The 21150-nt window shown below is 32.6% G+C and overlaps 1 protein-coding gene across 11 annotated transcripts in view; it reads right to left on the reverse strand.

Annotated features, from left to right (window-relative positions):
* Window positions 1–6055: 6055 nt before the first annotated feature.
* Window positions 6056–21150, reverse strand: part of ome (dipeptidyl peptidase 4 omega) — a 116973-nt gene continuing 101878 nt past the window's right edge. For all 11 annotated transcript variants that reach the window (XM_085959037.1, XM_085959033.1, XM_085959030.1 and 8 more), the window contains exons 7-18: window positions 18273–18442; window positions 16683–16777; window positions 15285–15399; window positions 15090–15185; window positions 14589–14734; window positions 14077–14287; window positions 13379–13572; window positions 12432–12626; window positions 11987–12144; window positions 9797–9888; window positions 8349–8474; window positions 6056–7009 (exon numbers count right to left, since the gene is read on the reverse strand). In XM_085959037.1, coding sequence (XP_085815163.1) covers window positions 6911–7009; window positions 8349–8474; window positions 9797–9888; window positions 11987–12144; window positions 12432–12626; window positions 13379–13572; window positions 14077–14287; window positions 14589–14734; window positions 15090–15185; window positions 15285–15399; window positions 16683–16777; window positions 18273–18442 — 1697 coding nt within the window. In that variant the 3' untranslated portion in view covers window positions 6056–6910. The remainder of the gene's footprint in view (window positions 7010–8348; window positions 8475–9796; window positions 9889–11986; window positions 12145–12431; window positions 12627–13378; window positions 13573–14076; window positions 14288–14588; window positions 14735–15089; window positions 15186–15284; window positions 15400–16682; window positions 16778–18272; window positions 18443–21150) is intronic.

Consider the following 21150-nt stretch of genomic DNA (forward strand, 5'->3'; position numbering starts at 1 on the left):
AAATAAAAAATCAAATCAAACATACATACATTCTTTATTTTAAAATATATTTACATCTAACAAAATATTTACAAAAAATAATATTATTATCTACTAGTAATTAAACTCATTCAATATAGTAGACATTCATATTTTGACTAATATAGCCAAATTATTTTAATGGAACATATTTTTTAAATGTCATTCAAAAATACTACACATTTTATACATACTTAAAATACCCAAAAATTTATTACAAACAAAAAATGGCTCACACTATTTTATGCCCAATAAAACAATAATTATTATGGTAACTGCATTTAAACACTCAGATATGAAAAAATACTTAATTAGTTATCTTTACAATAAACATCAATACAATAATTCTTCAGATAATAATAATGGGGATTTAAATAAACTGAATGATAAAATTTATATTGGTTCTTGTCTATTTAGTGGAAAGCCAGCAGCAAACAAATTTGGAAACAGCTGATATACTGGATTATTTGTTAGGTTAGATTTGGTTATCATTCTTATATTCATGAATTTTGCTGAAATTGGCTATGAAAATTTCTTCTGCTCCTGCCTGGCTTCCAGTAAACAGACTTGTACCCAATTATTTTTAACTTACTAGGTATGTATTGAGTGAAAAAAAAGAAACTAAACAAAAATATTACACATACATAGGTACTTAAATTTAAATAGACTACTTATATCATATTTAAAATTATTAGTACAATGTCTATCCACCAAGAATTTTTTAAAACATTAGCGACAAAGCCCACCAAAAGCAGCGGATCGGGGCGCTCGCTAGGAAGTAGGCCCATGAGGCGTGAATACAACCGGAATGACATGCCTTCCACCCGCGCATTACCCCTCACCCATCTAATATGCAGCGCAAGGAGCACAGATAATAATTATTATCAGCGCCTTTCATAACAAAGCAATAAAATTATTATTTTATTTGTCGGAGGCTTGTAATCCATATATGCCCGGCGCCCGTTCTCTAGATAACTTTGAGCTGATCGCACGGTCTAGCACCGGCGACGCATCTTTCAAATGTCTGCCTTATCAACTGTCGATGGCAGTTTATGCGACTACCATGGTTGTCACGGGTAACGGGGAATCAGGGTTCGATTCCGGAGAGGGAGCTGAGAAACGGCTACCACATCCATCGACAACGCGTCCAGCGGGTCTATTCTATACAAAATGCTGCTTTCGTCCGCTAAAACCGCTAACTAGGGTATGTTTGTATCAAATTAATAACACGTATTGTAACAATTACAATTAGTTGGTATTAATTATTGCAATAAATGCTATATTTTAACGGCATGCCCCCTGCCTGTGCTGAAATTTAGAGCATGAATGATAGAGAGAGAGCGAGAGAGAGACAGTTTCGACTGATTAACTGATCACAATACAATTACAATTATAATATTTCAATATAAAATGTATGTAATAAATACTACCACATTATCACATTAGCACGTTAGCGGTCGATAGTCGCCTTTTGTATAGAATAGACCCGCAGAAGCGGATAAATGAAAAAGCGCGCGCCCCATGTGCCTGTCACATTCAATGCTTTCAGGGCTTTGACGTATTTGAATATGTAGTAAATTCATTTTATTGTCGTGCTGCAAAGTCAAAACACGCTCGCACTCCATTCTGTGTGCGTGTTTAAATATGAGACAGACAAGGCGCTGTGTCCGCCACGACTAGTGTGCGCTGCAATATTTGACTGCGTTGTATTTTCGATGATTCATTGCGTGACTTGCAAAATTTGCAGGCGCGCCCCGCCACGCTGCTTTGTGTGTAGCTTATCCCTTACAGTGAAATAATTTATATTATTTCAACAACAATCCATAATTAATTAGCTCAAACAATGGTCTGATGAAAAATGGTGAATATTATTTTAAAAGGATAAATTATTAGGTAATATTACTATTTAAGAACAAAAGTATTTCTCATTATCGTATAGTTAATTTATTAATATAGTCTTCCCAGTGAATGTACATAAATCACATTTGCCCAAAATATAATATAAAATCGCAGCCGCACTTCATAACTTGATGTACAGTAGTCACACGTCAATGTGATAAAAATGTTCCATGGTTCATCTGTGTTGTAAGTATAAAATTTATATGCATGAATAGAGAAACATTGTTATTCTCCACCCTGTTTTGTGATTTTAGTGATAAGTATAGCAAAAAGAAATAATATTTCAATAGTTATAACAGAGTGATAGCCTCAAAACATTGGTTGGCGAGACTATAGGTGCGTAATTTTATTCATTTGACATTTAATGTCAGTTACTATTTTAAAAAAATACAAAATCAATAGGTTATTATTTTAACTACTAATGTCAATGTTTATTTCAATAACTTCCCAAATTCCTGTAGTCTCTGGAATTATAATTATCAAGTAAATATAAGAAAATATTTTCAGTTTAAGTTCAATAATCCAATATTTATTATACTATCGCAAAATGAATACAAAAATATATTAAACGAATGCAAATAACTGCATCAAACAAATTTAAATGTTTGTATTAGAAATCTTTTGTTTCGAATCAGAGATAATTTTTAAAAAATCTATAGAAATAAAATGTATGTATCATTTATTATATTGTACGAAGTGAAATAACACATTTTACGTCACATCTACGAATTATGTACCTACATTTATTTAATTAGAAATGGTGCCCGCACCTTAAGCCCCTTATGTACTATCGACTGGTCTCCGACAACCATGAGGCAGAAGAAAGGGTAAGTAACTAATTATTAGTGTTTATGCACGTGGTTGAGACTGAGGAAACAAGAGCAACTCACTCAGCGACCAGAGTGGAGGATAACTAATGGGATAGCTTGTTTCTTATCACGTGTTCCGCACTGCACGAGCAACCATCAATGAACTTACCTCAAAGTAAGCAATAATTTTTTTTCTGGCTTATGCACAGTCTCATATTCGTACCCCTGACCTGTGATTAACTGCCTCAATGCATTCAAAATCTCTCATCTTACTGCCATTCTAACGTAATTAAAAAATTTATCTTCATACTTTCTCAAATAATTGAAAAATACATTGAACATCCTTTTATTACGACGTTCTTGCAGTAAAAGATGCACCCAATATTTCTTTTTCTTTATTCCTTTTCCTCTGCTTCTTGAGGAACAAAGCTATTGCAACAATAATATTGTTAAGATATTATCTTCCACATCCATCTCGAGACTCAGCCGGCGTATTACTGACAAGACAACCACTATATGGTTGCCGGAGACTTGTCGACAGTGCGTAAAGGGCCTTAGAATTTTAAAAAATGCATAAATTTTAGTTACAAATGAAAATAGCGATTTATAATAACGTGACACATTTCGAAATACTTCATTTTATATCATAAAATATATTATGAGGTATAAGAAAATAAATATTATTAATTTTATTTCACATTCTTAATTAAATTTGTAATAAGTATATAAAAAAGAAATAATAATAGGTATTTCACCTCACATTTGTGAATAATAGTGGCAAATTGCCTGATAAGTACCTAATTTTATAGCAGTTAATAGACAAAAGATTATATGAATTTTACCATACATTCACAAATAATAGTGGCATATTTACAATAATTACTGAATAATTTAAAGAAAAGAAATATTATCATATATTTTTATCTCACATCTTCGAATAATACACATTTAAAAATACTTGATTATCATAATATGTCGTAGTTATCATATATCAATATTTTAAATAAATATAGCATTTAAACCACTTCGCGACATATATATTTAACTTGGATGAATAATGTCTATTTAATTGTCAATTGTTGAAACTGTACCAACGACAGAAAAGTACAGGAGATATAGATAGCTATGTCTTTTACAAATACCATCTTATAATGCATTGACACATAGTTCACCCGTATTGCAAAGGCTACAAAATTTAATTTCCTAACATGGTATAGTGCGACAAACAAAATTCATGTGAGAGCGAACAAAGAAAGTTGTCACGAGCATAGCCTACAATAAGTTAAAGAAAGATAAAAGATTGATTCATAGAATAGGGCATACTGGTGCAATATTACGAGGCCGTATTCGAGATAAATATAAATAGAACGCATATTGAGTCAAGTGTGCTGACATTAAAACGGTTAGTGTCGCCACTGGGCTGAGTTACTGAAAATCAGTGGTCATTTTAAGCTCCATAAAATTCATCTAAGTTACATATTATATCAATCTTTGGGGATATTAGAAATCCACATTACATTAACTATTAACTATTGAAAATTATCTCATTTTACTTTTACATAAAGATTATGAAACCAATTCATCATTGAAAAACAGGTAGTAAACAGTAAAGATACAATAAATAACATCACTATTTAATTTAATGTAAATAAATAATTATTATATAATTTTAAAATGTTGAATTGTGTTAATTATATCAACTGGCACACGGAATTAAATATATAGGTAACATTAATAGGTTTAAAAAGAAAAAAAGATTTTGTTAGACTGCTAAAAGAATAAAGATGGTAAGTATATCAAAAAACGTAACTGAAATGAGTTGGAGCATATTGGTTTTAATTAATGTTCCATATGCATTGATAACATAGCATATTATTTATTTAATTTTAACCATAAATAACTATTTCTTTTATTCAACGAATAATTCACAAGATTTAAGAATATATCATTCCTTGATTTTTCATTCCTTGACTTTGATTTAAGAAACAAAAATCGATTGCCAAAGTAGCTTGATTTGGAAGAGCACTGATGAGTAAGTATTAAAATTGACCAATAGTTAATATTTGTCGCAATTAGTATGTCACCTCGTAGCATAGTGGTAATGCAACGGATCAGGGCGTAAACCTGGGAGATACGGAGTTCGATTCCCCGTCGGGTTGGCTTACTTTTTTTCAAAAAAGATTTTTTCTATTGGTTATAATATAATATACTCTCAGAAAGTGTTTTTCTAAATTATATATGTTTAATTTTAACCAGTTGGAATATTATTTAGTATACAATAATCTAGATATTGGGCTCAATAGGATTTTATAGGAAAATCATTATCATTCTCTTTGACAATTAAATACTTATAATAATTACTCTCATTTATAAAAATAAAATATACATTCTAAAAATACCAAAAAACAGTACTCATAAAACAATTTTTATAATATTGTATAAATATAATAATTATTCTCTTGCTATTGGCACATAAGTTAATATTTTAAATAATTGTTACACATACCACGTTTTCACATTAAAAAATACCTTGGTAATCCGTTGAATTTTACATCATGATGCGTTGAGACTAGGATTTGCAATCTCGGGATTGAAAAGACTGGAATACCTGGTTTTCAAAATTAGGTGCCATACAATACTTGTTTGTTTATTGTCTTTATAAAAAAAAAAATATTAAAAACTATGAAAAATATCATATAATATCACAAAATTTTCGTAGATTTCTTGGATTAACAAAAATTTAGTTAGGTACATATTATTTTACATAGAATCTTAAAAATAATGTGCTACAATTAGTGAATGTTAGTATTTTTTTATATTCGGCACTAGATGATTGATGCTGGGAAAAATTTCACTTAGTTTTGTTTAATTATGAGATCCTGCGATCCAAGAATTGAAAAACATTACAAATCACTCATTGCCCGGATTGGGACTTCCGTCCAGGATTGCAGTCCCTAGTCAACATCACCAGCATTGGTTTGACACAGATTCTGATATTCAATTAAATATAATATTCACAAAATATAATTTACTCAGATAGTTTACTAATGATTCGGTCAGAATAAATTTCAAGTAAGTGACATTTTTGCTGAGTTAAAGGTTTATACATATTTAATTAGTACCGTTATAATTATAAATTTAGGTTTGATACCTTAGCCTTTTCTATGCCTTACGATATTACTATGGCAGTATCTGACAGGCCTCAGATTTTTAACAACTAACGTTGAATGTAAGAGCAAAGCTCTTACTAAAATTGCTGTAATACCAATAATTTGTGGCTTAGTATTTCATAATTATTCAAATAGATGTCACTGTGTGTTTAAATTTTTAGATTATGCAAGTCAGTCGACAGTGACTAGTAATTTAAGTTTAAAGTCGGATGAGATAACTAGCGAAATTTGTATGTGCTATCTGTCGATCACGGCCTCATAGAATGAGAAAACTCGCTGAAGGCATAGAACCGTTTAAGAAAAGAAGTGAATAAATTGTATATAAAACATGTCACTATGGCGGTCTTTTTGTTTTTTTTCTTGTAAAAACAAAATCTGTCAATACAAACCTCCACTCTGTGGAGGCCCATATGATCTTATTAGGATCAGACATGGTCGGAAGAATGGTGGTCTTTTGGACACCTTTCTGCCTCATCACATTTATCGAGCAAATCTAATTGCGACCCAAACATCGCTTCAATATTCTAATACAAATACAAATAATACAATCGACAAATCAATTCATTCTCATCTTCAAATTAGTTTTATTTTACTTGTGCCGTATTTCGCGTTGATTTTTAACAATTATTTACTGCCCTATACACTTATTTTTTATCATTTTTACAAAAAAATGAATTTACTTATTATGGTAACTAAAAAATGATTTTTTTATAAATAAGTAATGCCATTTTATCTTCAATTTTAATGCACTTTATGACCTTACCTGATTTTTATTCCAACTCATTCAAACCAAATTAAATAACGCCCAACAGAAGCAAAGAAGGCTCTTGGTATTGGTAATCATTTACAATAGTTTTATAAAACTCATTCAAATGAGTTAAAATCATTATTTTCATTCATATATTTATGAACAATTTTCCTTAACAAAGATGTAGTTGCCTTGTTTGTATCACAATAACGGATGACAAAATAATTCAAATTGGCACATTTAATACATAATACTTAACAATATGTCTAAGGCTTAGACATCATGTTTGTTTGAAGGAACTGTTCTATTGAATGGTAGAGATGGTGTTTCACTCCATTTAATCCATGGTCTTCGTCTGGATAACTCTGAAAATTTAAATCAGTGTTCGATAAATACAATTTTCGATTGAATATTAAGAGTGACTTAGGAGCTATATAGAAGGGGTGCCTAAGTAAAATTTGTGGCGAATGTATATCATGTCAACAAAAATCATTTCAATTTGACGACTACGTATGCTGCTGAATCTAGACTTTTGATCTAGGACGTCAGCAAGTCTAGATTAGACGTGAAAATGCAATGTGTGTGCCTTATATAAAATGCTCAAATGCATCTCTCTCAAAACTATAATTAAGTAGGCACTTATATTCCTCTTTAATTTAATCTTCGATTCATTTAAAATTAAATATAATATAGAGAAAATTAAGTTAGAATACTAAGTTTGTTGTTACATAACAACAACACTCACAGGATTAAAACCATTGATTTATCATATATTATGTAGAATAGGCCAATAGATTCACATATATTATTTGATGCGCACACAACTTTTCATAGTTCGTAAAGCATTCATTGGTCAGCGTATTGGTATTAAACAGTATGCAGCCAATGAGGTATCGACTGATTAGTACGGAGTGGTTTTTGGTAATGCACGATGTTCGTTTGTAGAGGCGTCTACATTGAGCACAGCGAAAAAATAAAACTGCATTCATTAAAATCTACTGATATTATTATACATAACTTAAAGTTATCACGGTAATATTATGTGAGAAGGTTTTAGAAAATATCCTAGACCAAGTGGAATTATTCTAACTTACATCTTTCACTGTCTGGGTGAGTGCTCTTATCCTTTAAACTACTGATTCACCGATTCATGACTCCCATTTGATTTATTTTGTTTTGTTTACTGTCAATTCATGGTGGAACTGCATTGTATTGCTGTTTTTATTTAATAAAACGCAATTTTTTTTGTAGTACTTATTCCACTTTTAATCAATAGATTAGGACCGGTTTCGTCCGCCTCAGAGGGACATTTTCAACTGAATTTCTTGAGAACTCCCATTTGACACAACCTTTATCTCTCAACGACTTTTGCTTATAAGTATGTTTTCTGAAGCCTAGTCCAGACCAATAACATTTATACGTGAACATGTTTTCGATCTGCGGTGGAATACAAAAATGCATGGAGATTTGTATCAGGATATTATATTATTACGTACTCGTAAATGTATGTAAATGTTCGTAAACGTTAAAACAATTTGTATACAATGTTCACTTGTTCACGAACTGATAATTTTAGCCTGGACAGGTATCAGGTTATTCAAAATGATGTATTTTCGATAATAACAATCTACCATTCTTAAATTTTTTGTATATTCAGTACCTACAAAATTAAAAATAAATACCTAATCAAGGTTTTTTACTTACCAATTGTGTGAAAGGTACATCATTGAGTTGCAACACCCGAGAAAGCATCATGGATTGTTGAAAGTGTACATTATCATCCAATGTGCCATGAATAAGCATGAATTTCTTTTTACTGAGTGCCATAGCCTGGTAAAAGAAAATGGATAATTAAAAATAATATTAAATTAGCGGCATGTCCAACTTCAAGTAGGCTGTGGTCTATCTACCATTCAATATCAAAACCGGCAGTTATCTATAACACTATCTCATTATCATTCTTCAACTTGAATAAACGTATTATATTTACGTTAGGACACTAAGGCGTTACAAATTAAACAACAACACCAATTGCCATTCACCATCGCACTCATTTCATCAGTCATCATGAAAACGATAAGTTTTGGTCTACTTTTGGGCACTTGTTGCACTCATCAAAAAATTATTCCCCCTTTGTGCAATGAACCTACTGCGTTACAGTAAGGAGAAACTACCTATCTCATCCTAACTGGTTTTTGACTGACTGTTCTGAACTTCCAGGAAGATAATTTGGAGATATTCTCATGTTCTGAGAGAAATTAGGGTAATTGCAGCGATGTCCCAACTGGCTAGGAGGTCATGACGTGTTCCTTGGGGGTGACAAATTAAGGAAGGAAATGTAAAAAAATACAACTTTTGAGAATAGATTCTGTCAATTTTACAAAATTTTGCCTGCGGTGCTACTAATTTGCACATAATGTATAATCTTTAAAAAATCTAATTCCATTTTGAGATTTCAAGAGAATAACAAGGCTCATCCGTCTCACTTATAAGTGTTTTTTAAGACGCAATGGAAGAATCTTTAGACATGAAGGGCGCCACGAGACGAAAAAGTTTGAAAACCACTGGCTCAATCAATTAAAAATTATTTTCATATTTTTTTAAGAATGTTCGATCCTAAGAAGATCATAATACGGGGCTCAACAGAGTTGAGGTTTTATTATCAGATTTTTCTTTACGAGAAATGGATGTCAACCACTGGCTCAACCTATTAGGTCCACACTCTTGACTCCTAACACACACTGAAACACGACATTATAAGCCGATGCGTTACCCACTCAGACATCGTGGGTGTTTTTCCTCTCCTGTAAAATAATGTTCAAGTCAGTTCATTTGCCATCATGGTACCGAGTTCTTATAGTGTCATCATCATTAGTACCGCAACCAAATGCAAGTATGAACCGCCTCCAGTAAACATTTCTGGTCCCTTCTGTCTGCAGAAAAGAAGACTCTTGGATGGGTGTCTTCGATCCATAATACTTGGCCTACCCAATAAAATTGTTTTTATATATTTCAAATTTAATATATTTCCTGTTTGTACATTATTCACACACCACACGCCTTACTTATATATAATGGCTCCAAAGATCTGTCTCAATATATTCCTTTTAAATATGTTATAATAGATAAGTAGTTGGCATTCGTAAACTTACAGTTTCTGGAGTATTAAGTTGAGATGCTACATATCCTTTTTTGTTGTCAAGACTACTAGGGAGCCCCATGTACCTTTCAGTGTAAATTGAATCTGAAATTGTAATATATTATTGAAATAAATAAACATTTAATATTGCATGAATGTTTTACTTTTATTCGACCATGTACAGGTGACATTAATAAAAAATCAGAGTTTCCAACCTTAAACCTAACTGCTAAACCAGAGCTGTGTTCAAAACATTACTGAAATTATATCACAATTTTATAAGCTTTCCTATTAGATGTTAAAGGAAAACTTCCATGCAGATGGAGCTGTTATATATTAACTTATGACAGTTATGTTTATTTTATTGCGAGTCATTGCCCTTCTTTTTTCATGCAAGGTGGTAAGGGCACAGTGATGTTGATAAATGGGTATTAACAGTGACATCCCGTGGGGCTAGGCAGATTGACCGTCGCTTGGGGGTGGCAGTTGCTCGAAGGGCGGCAAATCGAAGAGAATCATTAGGTATATATAGAAATAGGTACATTAACTTAGATTTGCGAATTAAATTTTAATTATAGGTAGGTACATAATAACCTAATAAATTTATCCAAATATTTTTGGCAGTCACTCGCAAGTTTTGAAAGTTGTCAGATGTATTTTTCAATGTATTTGAAACCGTGGACCCGCAATAATATATACTGAAGTAGAGACGGCATTTAAATTAAATTTAGAGGTATATATTTTGTTACTACAATGTATCCATACAACACATTTCTTAGATATTGGAGTCATGAAAGGATGATAAAAAATACTGTATAAAAAAATGGGGCAGCATATTGGCGCTGCTTAGGGGCGGCATTTTGTCTAGGGACGTCACTGGGTATTAATGATTCCGAATTATGTACTTATATTCAATAAAAAATATTAAATTCTTAAATCTTGTGAAATAGGAAATAATAAAAATATTTGTATAGCAATACAAACATTTTGTACACATGATACCAATTCCTGCAGGCCTATTCTAACATATCACTTAACATAAAAAAAAAGCTAATTGTGATAAATATATCACATTTATCACTTACATTATGTAAAAATTTTAACCGTCTGAACTGTCAAAAGATGATATCCTTTAACAGCCCCTCTCTTGGTCACGCTCACTTTGAGAACGAGACAGAGTACGTCAATTTAACATATTGAGAATTGAGATACAAGACTGACTGTTTTGCTGTAATCGCAATGAGATGACTAATAAAATTGTAGGTTATGTTGACGTGTCTGACGTCAATACAAAATGTTTGTGTTCGTCTCATTACCAACTAGGTGGCGCTGGTTCGGCTTAATCCGCTAGTGTTCAGTCTTATCCGCTTGGGTTTGGCAGCACGAACATATCCGAATTTGACCAACATGTCTACCAACCTAAATTTTCGCCGTATTACGAATTAGAGATAGCAGCCGATACCCGTTTAGTGTATAGAATACCTTCCATGTTAATTTGAAACAATGATAATAAAGGAAATGTGTTAATCTGATAACCGTTAAGAATAGACTGTTAATCGAATATTTTTTTTTATGAATAAATTGAAAACAATCATAATTATTAATATTTTCTGCTTTGATAGCATCGGATACATTTCGTCGCTATAGGATTGGTTTCCCGAATATCCGTTTTTGTCGAAATCGACCTTTTAATGCAGAATGTTTTTTTGTATCTAATTGGACTAGAACCATCCCTTTCTTGAATGAATATATCCTTCATATGCTGTAAAAATATATCCATGTATTTAAATATAGGATTATGAAATTTGTTTTTCGTCTCCTGAACATTTGGTCTATTCGGTAAACCAATCCTACAACGACGATTTGTTTCTGAATTAAAAAAAATATGGTCGCCTAATATTAAAATTCCTTTAATTACGTACTTGAAATTGTACATGATTGGTTATCTAAATAAAGGTGGTTCAGTGTATAAAAAACTTCTATTAGGTTTGTAATACATGTAAATAATTAGTCACAAAACTCAAGTAGTGTGAAAACCTACTACAACTATTTCTACAATGCCAAATGTCTTGTCACCAATTAAATCATTAATCTTAGAAGTCTTTTTTCAACTTCAGTTTCATATATTAGGCTTCTAGAGTAGAGAGAGTAGTCAACCCTGCATCTATTACTACACAATCATACATAATATAAATTATACTACCATAATAAAGCCAATCTGTGACAGGTGCTACCGAAACAGCGCACCGGAAGGTGCTTCCTCCGCGAGACAGAGCGAGGGCCGATGCATAGCCTCCGTATGACCAGCCCCAAATGCATGTTCGTTCAGGGTCAATGTAGCCTAATGACTTCTGAAGGTGTCTGGAAAAAGAAAGTTTCAACTTAAGAGCGTACATAAGTGAAACGGCAAATAATTTTCAACTCTATGAGGAACGAAATTACACCCGCAATCCGCGCATCGCCTAGTCACGATCTTTTTAGACCATGCCTCAGCTGAGGTATAGCCTTAACCACAAATATAAAGTTGACGCCAACATAATATGTATTTAATACCTATACGGACAGTATTCGACAAATTTCACTAAAACATCGTTTATCCATAAATAATGTATAAAGTGATTCAATCATTGATGAAAATTATTTCATACCTGGTGACATTTATCTGATCGTTGATTTCCACTGTTCCCAAGTTCCGGTATCCCGCAAAAAGGTTGTTGTTCCCTTTCAAACCGGAACCTCTTCCGTCGATTAACGCAAGGGTGATGTTCCACCGAGCTACCAACGATGACCCCCAGTCAACATTCCATTTTTCCAGAACTTGGTATGAGTCTGGTCCTCCATATCTAGGAATAAATTAAATGTTATGAACTAGAGTGAATTTTGTAATATTTTTTATAAACCAGAAGCAACAATACCTATTTAGATAACATGGTATTAAAATACCACATATTGTATGTCATGCGTATTGCTAAGTATACACGCGCGTTTTTGCTTGATGATTTTACGCCCATTCGAACATGTCTCAATGTGTGTACCATCTCACTCGATATTTTTTTGTTCGATATCGAGCAAACGGCTCGATGCGAAAAAGATTCAAGGGCCGTAATTCTTGTTCGATGTTCGACAGAAATTCCATGGCTCGCTTTGGCTCAGCGTGTGGCTTGTGTTGAGCCGCTCGAGCATGTGGACGCAACGACAAGCATGCTTCCAAGTCAACATGTTCGATCGAACAAAACCGTCAAGCAAGAATGTACGTGTGTACTTAGGATATAAATCTGAACTGGGGCATTATTTATTTTTTTTCAATCAGTGTAATGTTATGTTTTTCTTACATTGTTTAACTAGAATTTTTTTTTTTACATAGATATTAATAATAAATACCGAATACATATAAACAAAAATGATTTTAAGTTAAACTTTTTTAAACTTTTCTAGAAAAATCAATCCACTTTTAAATAAAATAAAAAATAAGAAATAACCAATATTTTTTATTCAATTTAAAAAAATATTATTTTTTTCTTTCATAATTCTGCCACCAGATGTCTTTCATGTTGAATTTTAAATATTAAAATGGAATATGTAAAGATAATCTTACACATTAACGAGAAGTGGATATTTCACTGCTCCAGATAAGTCAGCATTGGGCGGAGTCAGCAGCATAACCTGAGCGGGTGGCAGCGAAGGGTCAGCAACTTGAACGGCGAGTCGCCTCACAACTGGTACCTCCTTGGATTCCAAGAGCTCCGCAATCTTCGCGTTAGTTTCCCAATCCTTCAATTTTGCCCCTGTCTAGATTTGAGATAAATAAAGAATGTTTTTAAATGTCTCAAGATGGTCGAGCTCCGTCAACTTGACTAAATAAATCTTACTGGTGCTTATGTGGTGAATCGCAGGCTAGGTCATTTGGTAGTGTCCCCATACATGGGTTGAAATAGTGAAGATAATTAAGTCGCCTAAGGAAGTTTTTCCTAGGGCGGTCTCTTGGCTAAAAACTTTATATGGAAATAGGCAGAACACAGCTAAGAAAAGATATACTTAATGTTATCCAAAAGAGATGTCGGATCAACAAGTACTGTGGAAGTACATGGCAAAATATAAGTAAGTAATTAGCATATGGGACCCTATTGAGTGGAGTTTATATTAACGTGTAGACTTTTATAGGAACTGGGTCCTTGCACAGGATTAAACACGGATTGACAAAACTATGTTTTTTGCTAGAGTTGTGTTATCAAACTCACGGTTTCAGAGACGGGCACTTTTCCAAGTATGAATGATTAAGAAATAAGTTCTTACCTTGCTGTGCAGATAAACTTCAGGAACTTGTGGCCCTAGGCAAGAAATTGCTATGTAGGATCCCATTTTGCTCATCACTACTTCGTTGTACAGGCACTGACTGCCCGACGTATGAGTTAGATTGCATGTAAAGCAATTATGTTTTCCATCCAGCGAAATCGAGAACAGATGCTGAACTGCTGAATCATCTTCGCTTGTTGCTGTATACCACCTGTAAAAAAATGACAAAATAAATGCGAATAAAAGCCGCTCATACAAAAATGACGTCTTTGGACGTACCGCTTTAAATAAGATTTATCAATTATTTTAAACATACAACGACATAATATATTGAACACACAACGACATATATTGGGAATATCGTCACATACTCAGAAATGAAACATAATTCTTTTTTACCACTTGAAACGTAAATTAATTTTTATTTTTGCAACAAAATTCGCAGCGTGCAAGGTACCGCCATACATACACTCACCGGCAGTAAAAAGGTTAATATTAGTTGACGCACTTACAAAGTTTTTGAATTCTCATTCCAGTGTACTATTTCTGTGACTGTATTTTTTACGCTCGTAAGGAATGTTGGTGTCCAAAGATCCGTACCATCAATAGAGCCTCTTTTAATTTGAGCGAGCTGTCTCCATGAATCACTGCCAATTTCCTAAAACAAAAGGAAGTATTTTTTAAATTTATTTATTGGCCATCTCTGAATAATATTTGTAACATCTAATATAATGGTGAAATAGTATACAATTCAAAATAAGAGATGGCAGTAGTACACTTATTACATTTGACATAATTATTAAATAATATTTCTGCCATGCCCTCTTTTTCATATTCACTACAGTATTTACCTACATTGTTGGAATTTTAAACTGTAATTTAATAATAAATATATGAAGATTAAACTGACTGCATGTTTCATAATATAATACTAAAATACATAGCTTAGTTGATAATTCATAGATGGTATTGTACGTTATAAAATAATCAATTTTATTATCTATTTGGTTTACCTTGGGTAGTATCGTGAAAAATGAGGAACCATCGGCTGTAAAAATCAGTGGCCTAAGCATATCCACCCAACCATTTGATTCATCATACAGGAAGATCTAAAAAATCCAAAAATATGTAATAATTAATTATGGCTTATAATTTTACAGGTTTATTTTTAGTATTTTATTTAGACATTGAGTTTTGAAAATTCCAACCTGTTTACAATTTAACGATGAGCATATCATAGTGACAGATTCATTTTGTACTCGATTTGTCCATACTACAGCGACGGAAGTATTTGTGGCGAATGACACTGATGCCAATATGGGTCTGAAAAAAGTAAAACATTAATTATACTAGGTCAGTTACGATAATATATATAGCTAACGGACATATCTAAAAATTATACATTATGAATGATGACTGCCTATCAAACTTTTAAAATAATAAATGAAAACTCTAATAGTCAAAAATATACATGCTGCGGCAATATATATTTAACCATTTAACCGTTAACCGTCTTAAGATGCTCTATATGTTCACGACCATACAAACATAGCGTGTTTGCGCTCTCGACTTTAAACTCGAACTACTAGTCAAAGTCGAGTTTTTGAATGATCTAAAATATTGAACACACACAAACATCTTTTGGAATGATGACAAAATATTAAGCCTTGACAAATTATGAAAATTATCGGAATTCAGTAATTTAAATAATAAGAACATGGTTACACGTTTAACATGTTCTGTTAGCGCATGGAAAAAGTCATAAAAAAGTCATAGCCTGTTAGGTATGGCCATAATAACCTTGCAGCAAAAATTTTTGACGTCTTAATGATTATTTCAATTTTTATAAATTGATACGAGAGTCTTGCTACAATGTTTATACTAATTAATTGATATTTTCTTATTGACTGTTATTTTACAAGTACCTTATAACTACAAGTAACTAATTATCAATTCTGCTGAAAGATGGAGCATATTTTACATATTTCTTTAGCAGAATTTCTATGAGAATTGGACATTAGCTATTCGCCCTAGGTCTGTTGATCTTGAACTGTACCTACACTCACATTATTATTATTAATTGGCTCTATGAAGAGGTTTTGTAACATAATTTTTTACAACCTATAAGGTCCATGCTCTGGATTCAAACACATATTGAAAAATAATATGTAAATGCTGCCAGGCTCGAGATTTGAACCCTCGACTTAGCAAGTGGATACGTTCCCACTCAGTCATCGCATAACTCACATTATACTAATTTTAAAAAACTTTATGTGGTTCGACCCAGTCATGTACATATTTCACACCATATTCACCCCCACTTTCAAGATTCACGGCCACCACTGCGTAATATGTTGATAAAAACAGTACTGAGAATTAGTTATTGATGTTTTTTTATATAATAGTTTTTTTTCCTCTTGCATATAAAATTGTTGTAAATATTATGTAGAATAAAAATCATATTTTTCCTTATTCATTCATTTTAATCTATTTTTAATAGCTCTCTATTCATAAATATAAAATAATATTTATTACGCTAGAAAATTTATAAATATTATTACTTGTTTTAATAAAATCATTATTGTAAGATGATTAAAATAACTCACTCGCTCAACGATTCAGGGACTGGTAATGAAGCTTTCTTCTCCGGTTCTAGGAGATTGACCAACGTCAGTCCAGCAGTAGGGTTTCTGGTACCTACCTGAGACAAATATTAAATGTATATAGCGGGAACAATAACCATTAGTTTGTGTATACATTGAAAAAATAATACGTGATATTGAATGTTATTTAGTTTCTTCAGCGTTCATAATGCACCGTGAGTGTAAAACCAAGGCATCTGCAAAAGACATATTTTGGATATATTAGGGTTGGAAGTCTTCGTTTTGTTAGGACAAATGTGTCGCTGAGTTTCAAAACCCGCTATAACACTTTTTTGAAATAATTAAGATATATATATCGTTGGATTCGTTATTAACTCTAAATGAAAATTTTATCGCCTCTTTCAAAAGCTGCTACGATTAACTGTCATTTATGAAACAAAATCAATGTGTCTATCAAATACCGCTATAACACTACTGAAACATTCAAAAACCTTTTTAGTTCAAAAAGTTTTTATTGATTTTCTCAACATAATGAAAAAGTGTTATAGGGGGTTTTAAAACTCAGCGACACAAATAGAGTTTCTAAAAAAAACATAATATTTGGTTTATACCTACATTATATTGCATGTTCTTTCAGTTACTTCATTTTTACATTAAGGCCATGCATTAGTTGAGGCACGGTCTAAAAAGATTGTTGCTAGGCAATGTGCGGATTGCGGGTCGCGGGTGCAAAAGACGCCTGTCAAACGAAATATTATTTCTCATATAAATCCAACATACGTCCATTTTATGTTCTGTTTATTATTCTATTAGTAACAATAATAATATATTCATTGACATGTTTTCTTTTTAAAGTAAATGGGTAACGTTTTTAGTCATCTTTACACGATTTTAGAATTAATTGGCCCGTCGCCATCACGCAGCAAAGTGACGTACGTCTGACTCGCCGTTCTCTCAATGAATGCGAAGCGAGTACAAAATTTCGTCGCACGTACAGTTGAAAATTATTTGGCGTTTCACTGATGCGTCACCTTAACAAGTTCACGACTTTTACAGTTGTTTTCAATGACATTATTAATGGACAACGCACTCAATACAGTAGCTAACAAGTAAATTCGTACATAGCGACATTCGCACATGTATAGGTAGACGTCACGCAATTTCCATTATGCAATATCACGCATCGGGAATTTATAGCAATATCACCTTTATTGTAATGGCATTAGAACAGTGTTTCTAGTGTCAATGTTCATTTGAGCGAACCCGTTCGAACCGAACCATTTGGCAGACCCGACAAAAAGCATCGGGAATTTATAGCAACATCACCTTTATTGTAATGGCGTTAGACCAGATTATGCCATTCGGCAGACCCGACAAATGTCATTGAGTTGTTTTGCATTTAATCTTGAAATTGAAAAATTTGTAGATGCCTTGGTTTTACACTCACGGTGCGATATATACTTACTACATATTATATACACCAGGGATTCTCAATATTTTCCATACTTCGCATCCCTAAGGATGTAGATTATTGATTTTAAAACTGTTCCTCAATGAATCAAATGGGTATAAAACATTGGTCCAACTACGTACCTTGGGATATCTTACGAAGATTCCTCTTGGATATTGAGATTCAGGTTCATTGGGTTGTCCATAAAACGGGATAGGCATGATCTGCGTGGCAGTGTCATTGTATGTCCCGTACGCCAAATGCAAGCCGTCTTCAGAAAACCACATTGCTTTATTGGAACCCAGGACTTCCTCTAAAATATAAATACACATTAACTTAAATTATTTTCCAACTCGTACCAATAGCCAGTTCATTATGCTGTCATGAAGTAGTTGTCTTTATTTATTTCCTAGCTATATTATTTTTTTTTGATAATAAATAATTACCAAAAGGTGTTTAAAAATGGTAGTCCGTTTAATAAATAAGTCATTGTCATAGACGTTGAATTTTTTTCCAGATGGAAACTTCTGTGTTAGGTTTACCTACCTACCTTTAAAAATCACTAAAGCAAGTTCGACATATTAAGAGTCATATTTGTATTCAACAAACAAACAACAAAGGATAAGTACTAGTGTCGAACAAGAACTTTTTGTCCACGTGTTAAAACTGTGAACTAACAATCCCCTCCAATGCAGCTAATCACACTTCCGTTTTCAAATGAGGAATTCCCCCAAATTTATCATTTCAATTTACGCTCCCATGGTGTACGGATCTGTCAATTTATGTAATTTTATAATAAAAATATGTCTAAAATGATCAGGAGTGATGTTAGAATTATTATTTGTAAACTTTTAATATATTGGGAAGAAGAAAAGGAGTCGCATCTAAAATGAGGGCCGATACATTATTTAAACACACCTCTAGCACGTGTTGCCACCATGTCAGGTACGTCACTGAGAAGTCTTCTACATGCGACTACAGCGACTTCATGTTATTACCGATTTTATTGTTGTCGGATAATATTTGAAAATTGGTGATTCTAGTGTTTCACATTATGTTTAGGCTCATAGTGGTATATTTTTTGTCTCCTTCTTTTGTTGTACAATGATGACACGAGGCTGATATGAAATATTTTTACTGCCGTTGCTACCTCTAAAAACAGAGCTTGAATTTAAAATTTCCTGAATCTGTCTAGTTTGATAATACCTTAAAAACGTGCTGGTGGTATGCTGTTTGGAAAAGATAATAATTCCATAGATTTGATAGATTTCTATGCTTTGGTAAATATTTTCTTCGGTGATAACCGAATTTAAACTTTTTTTCATTATCGCAGAAGGAGTAAAAGTCGGATATAACTCCACTTCTTTACGACCAATCACCGATCGACACCTTTCAAAAACTCTAAAAACAGTCTCGAAACTGAGTTAGAAGGAAAAAGATCAGAATTGTTTTGGGCACTGTAAAAGAATGTTTATACAGTTTGAAAACTACAGTCTTATGTTGTGTTTTTTTATGAATGTGTGTAAAATAGTAATAACCCAGCGTGATTATGATAGCATACTCAAAAAACCAGTTCGAATGACCTACCGTAACTTCTTGGCACCTCGATCACTAATCGATGAAAAATGTGGCAAGTTGCCAAATAGGTTCGTAATATGTATATCGTAAAATATTTTTTTTGTCTACATGACTAATATTATATATATATACTATAATAGTCTACTGCTAACAGTTCATTTTCCAGAGTGTAAAATAGATATACTTCATAAATGAATAACCATAGAGAACGAGTGGGACTATTTTGTTCTCTTGCCTCCTAACGAGTTGCTCTGAAGCTGTAAACTATATATCAAAACTGAATAATTAACAATCAGTTTCCTTTAATAATTATTCTTTAAGATACTACAGGTGGTCCTCGTTAACCGAGGGTATAGGGACTGAAAAAATACCTGTTAAAGTGAATCCACTTAAAACAGAGAGCAAAATTACTTAGTTAACGGGTTTAATTGGGACATGTTTAGAAAATAAAAAGACATGTGAGCACAACAGAAATAGCGTAGGAATGTGGAATTGAAGGATTGAAAGTGACAGCTGAGACTTAACTTGAGTTGATTTGTGTTTTTTATGTGTTTGTGTAGTTTTTTTGCATTCTCTCGTAAATTCGTAACAGATAGGTACTCGGATAATGAGGACCTCCTGTATATAGAAGACGATCTGCATTGATTTTATGCAATCATAGACTTTTAAGACAATCGACACCATTCATTGGTAGGTAGGATCATTAGGTTTTATATAACTATTTCGCAACTACTTTCAAAACTGTCACTGGACTCTGTACGATTTTTGTGAATATGGACAACTCCGTAATATTAAACATCCTTAAGACAATCACTTAATTTAATTTGAGTACTACACCGGACATGAATTTTACACTCTAACACCTAATATCAGCTCTGTCTATGGTCGATTGGATGACCTTTAATAAAAACAAAAAAAAACCTGTTGACCATCATAATGAGAAGTATTGTGATATATTATTTAGGTTTGTTTTTCATTTGTTAAAAATGTTTGAAACCTTGATAAGTATAATTGGTAATGTTCTTTTTCGTAAGTTATTTTCTTATCATGACAAGGTAAGTATTTTAAAAGCCTTCAGTAAAAATAATTAACCATGTGTTTGCATTTACTGACTCAATAATTTACTGTCAAATACAGTGGCATTAGAATTACAGGCCACTGATAAAAATACCATTGCGCTGTCAGTCAAAATACAATATCCTGTTAAGAGTTAACTATGATTCCATTCAACAGATGGCGGAGTAGTTTGTAATACACAAAGTGGCACTAATCATGTATTGAAGAGCTATTGAAATAAATTCAAGTGGCTATTGTTGAGTTTAGTCAGAAGAATCAATTGGTAATGTATATAGAAAGCAATGGACTAAGTGACATCATAGACAGCGATTGTTTGTTACTTGATTTATGACATTTCGTGGGATCTTTTATATCTGGTGGAATGAG

This window comes from Rhyacophila brunnea, unplaced genomic scaffold (assembly GCF_057557595.1).
Source record: "Rhyacophila brunnea isolate RB1 unplaced genomic scaffold, BYU_Rbru_1.0 scaffold_8, whole genome shotgun sequence".
NCBI lineage: Eukaryota > Metazoa > Arthropoda > Insecta > Trichoptera > Rhyacophilidae > Rhyacophila > Rhyacophila brunnea.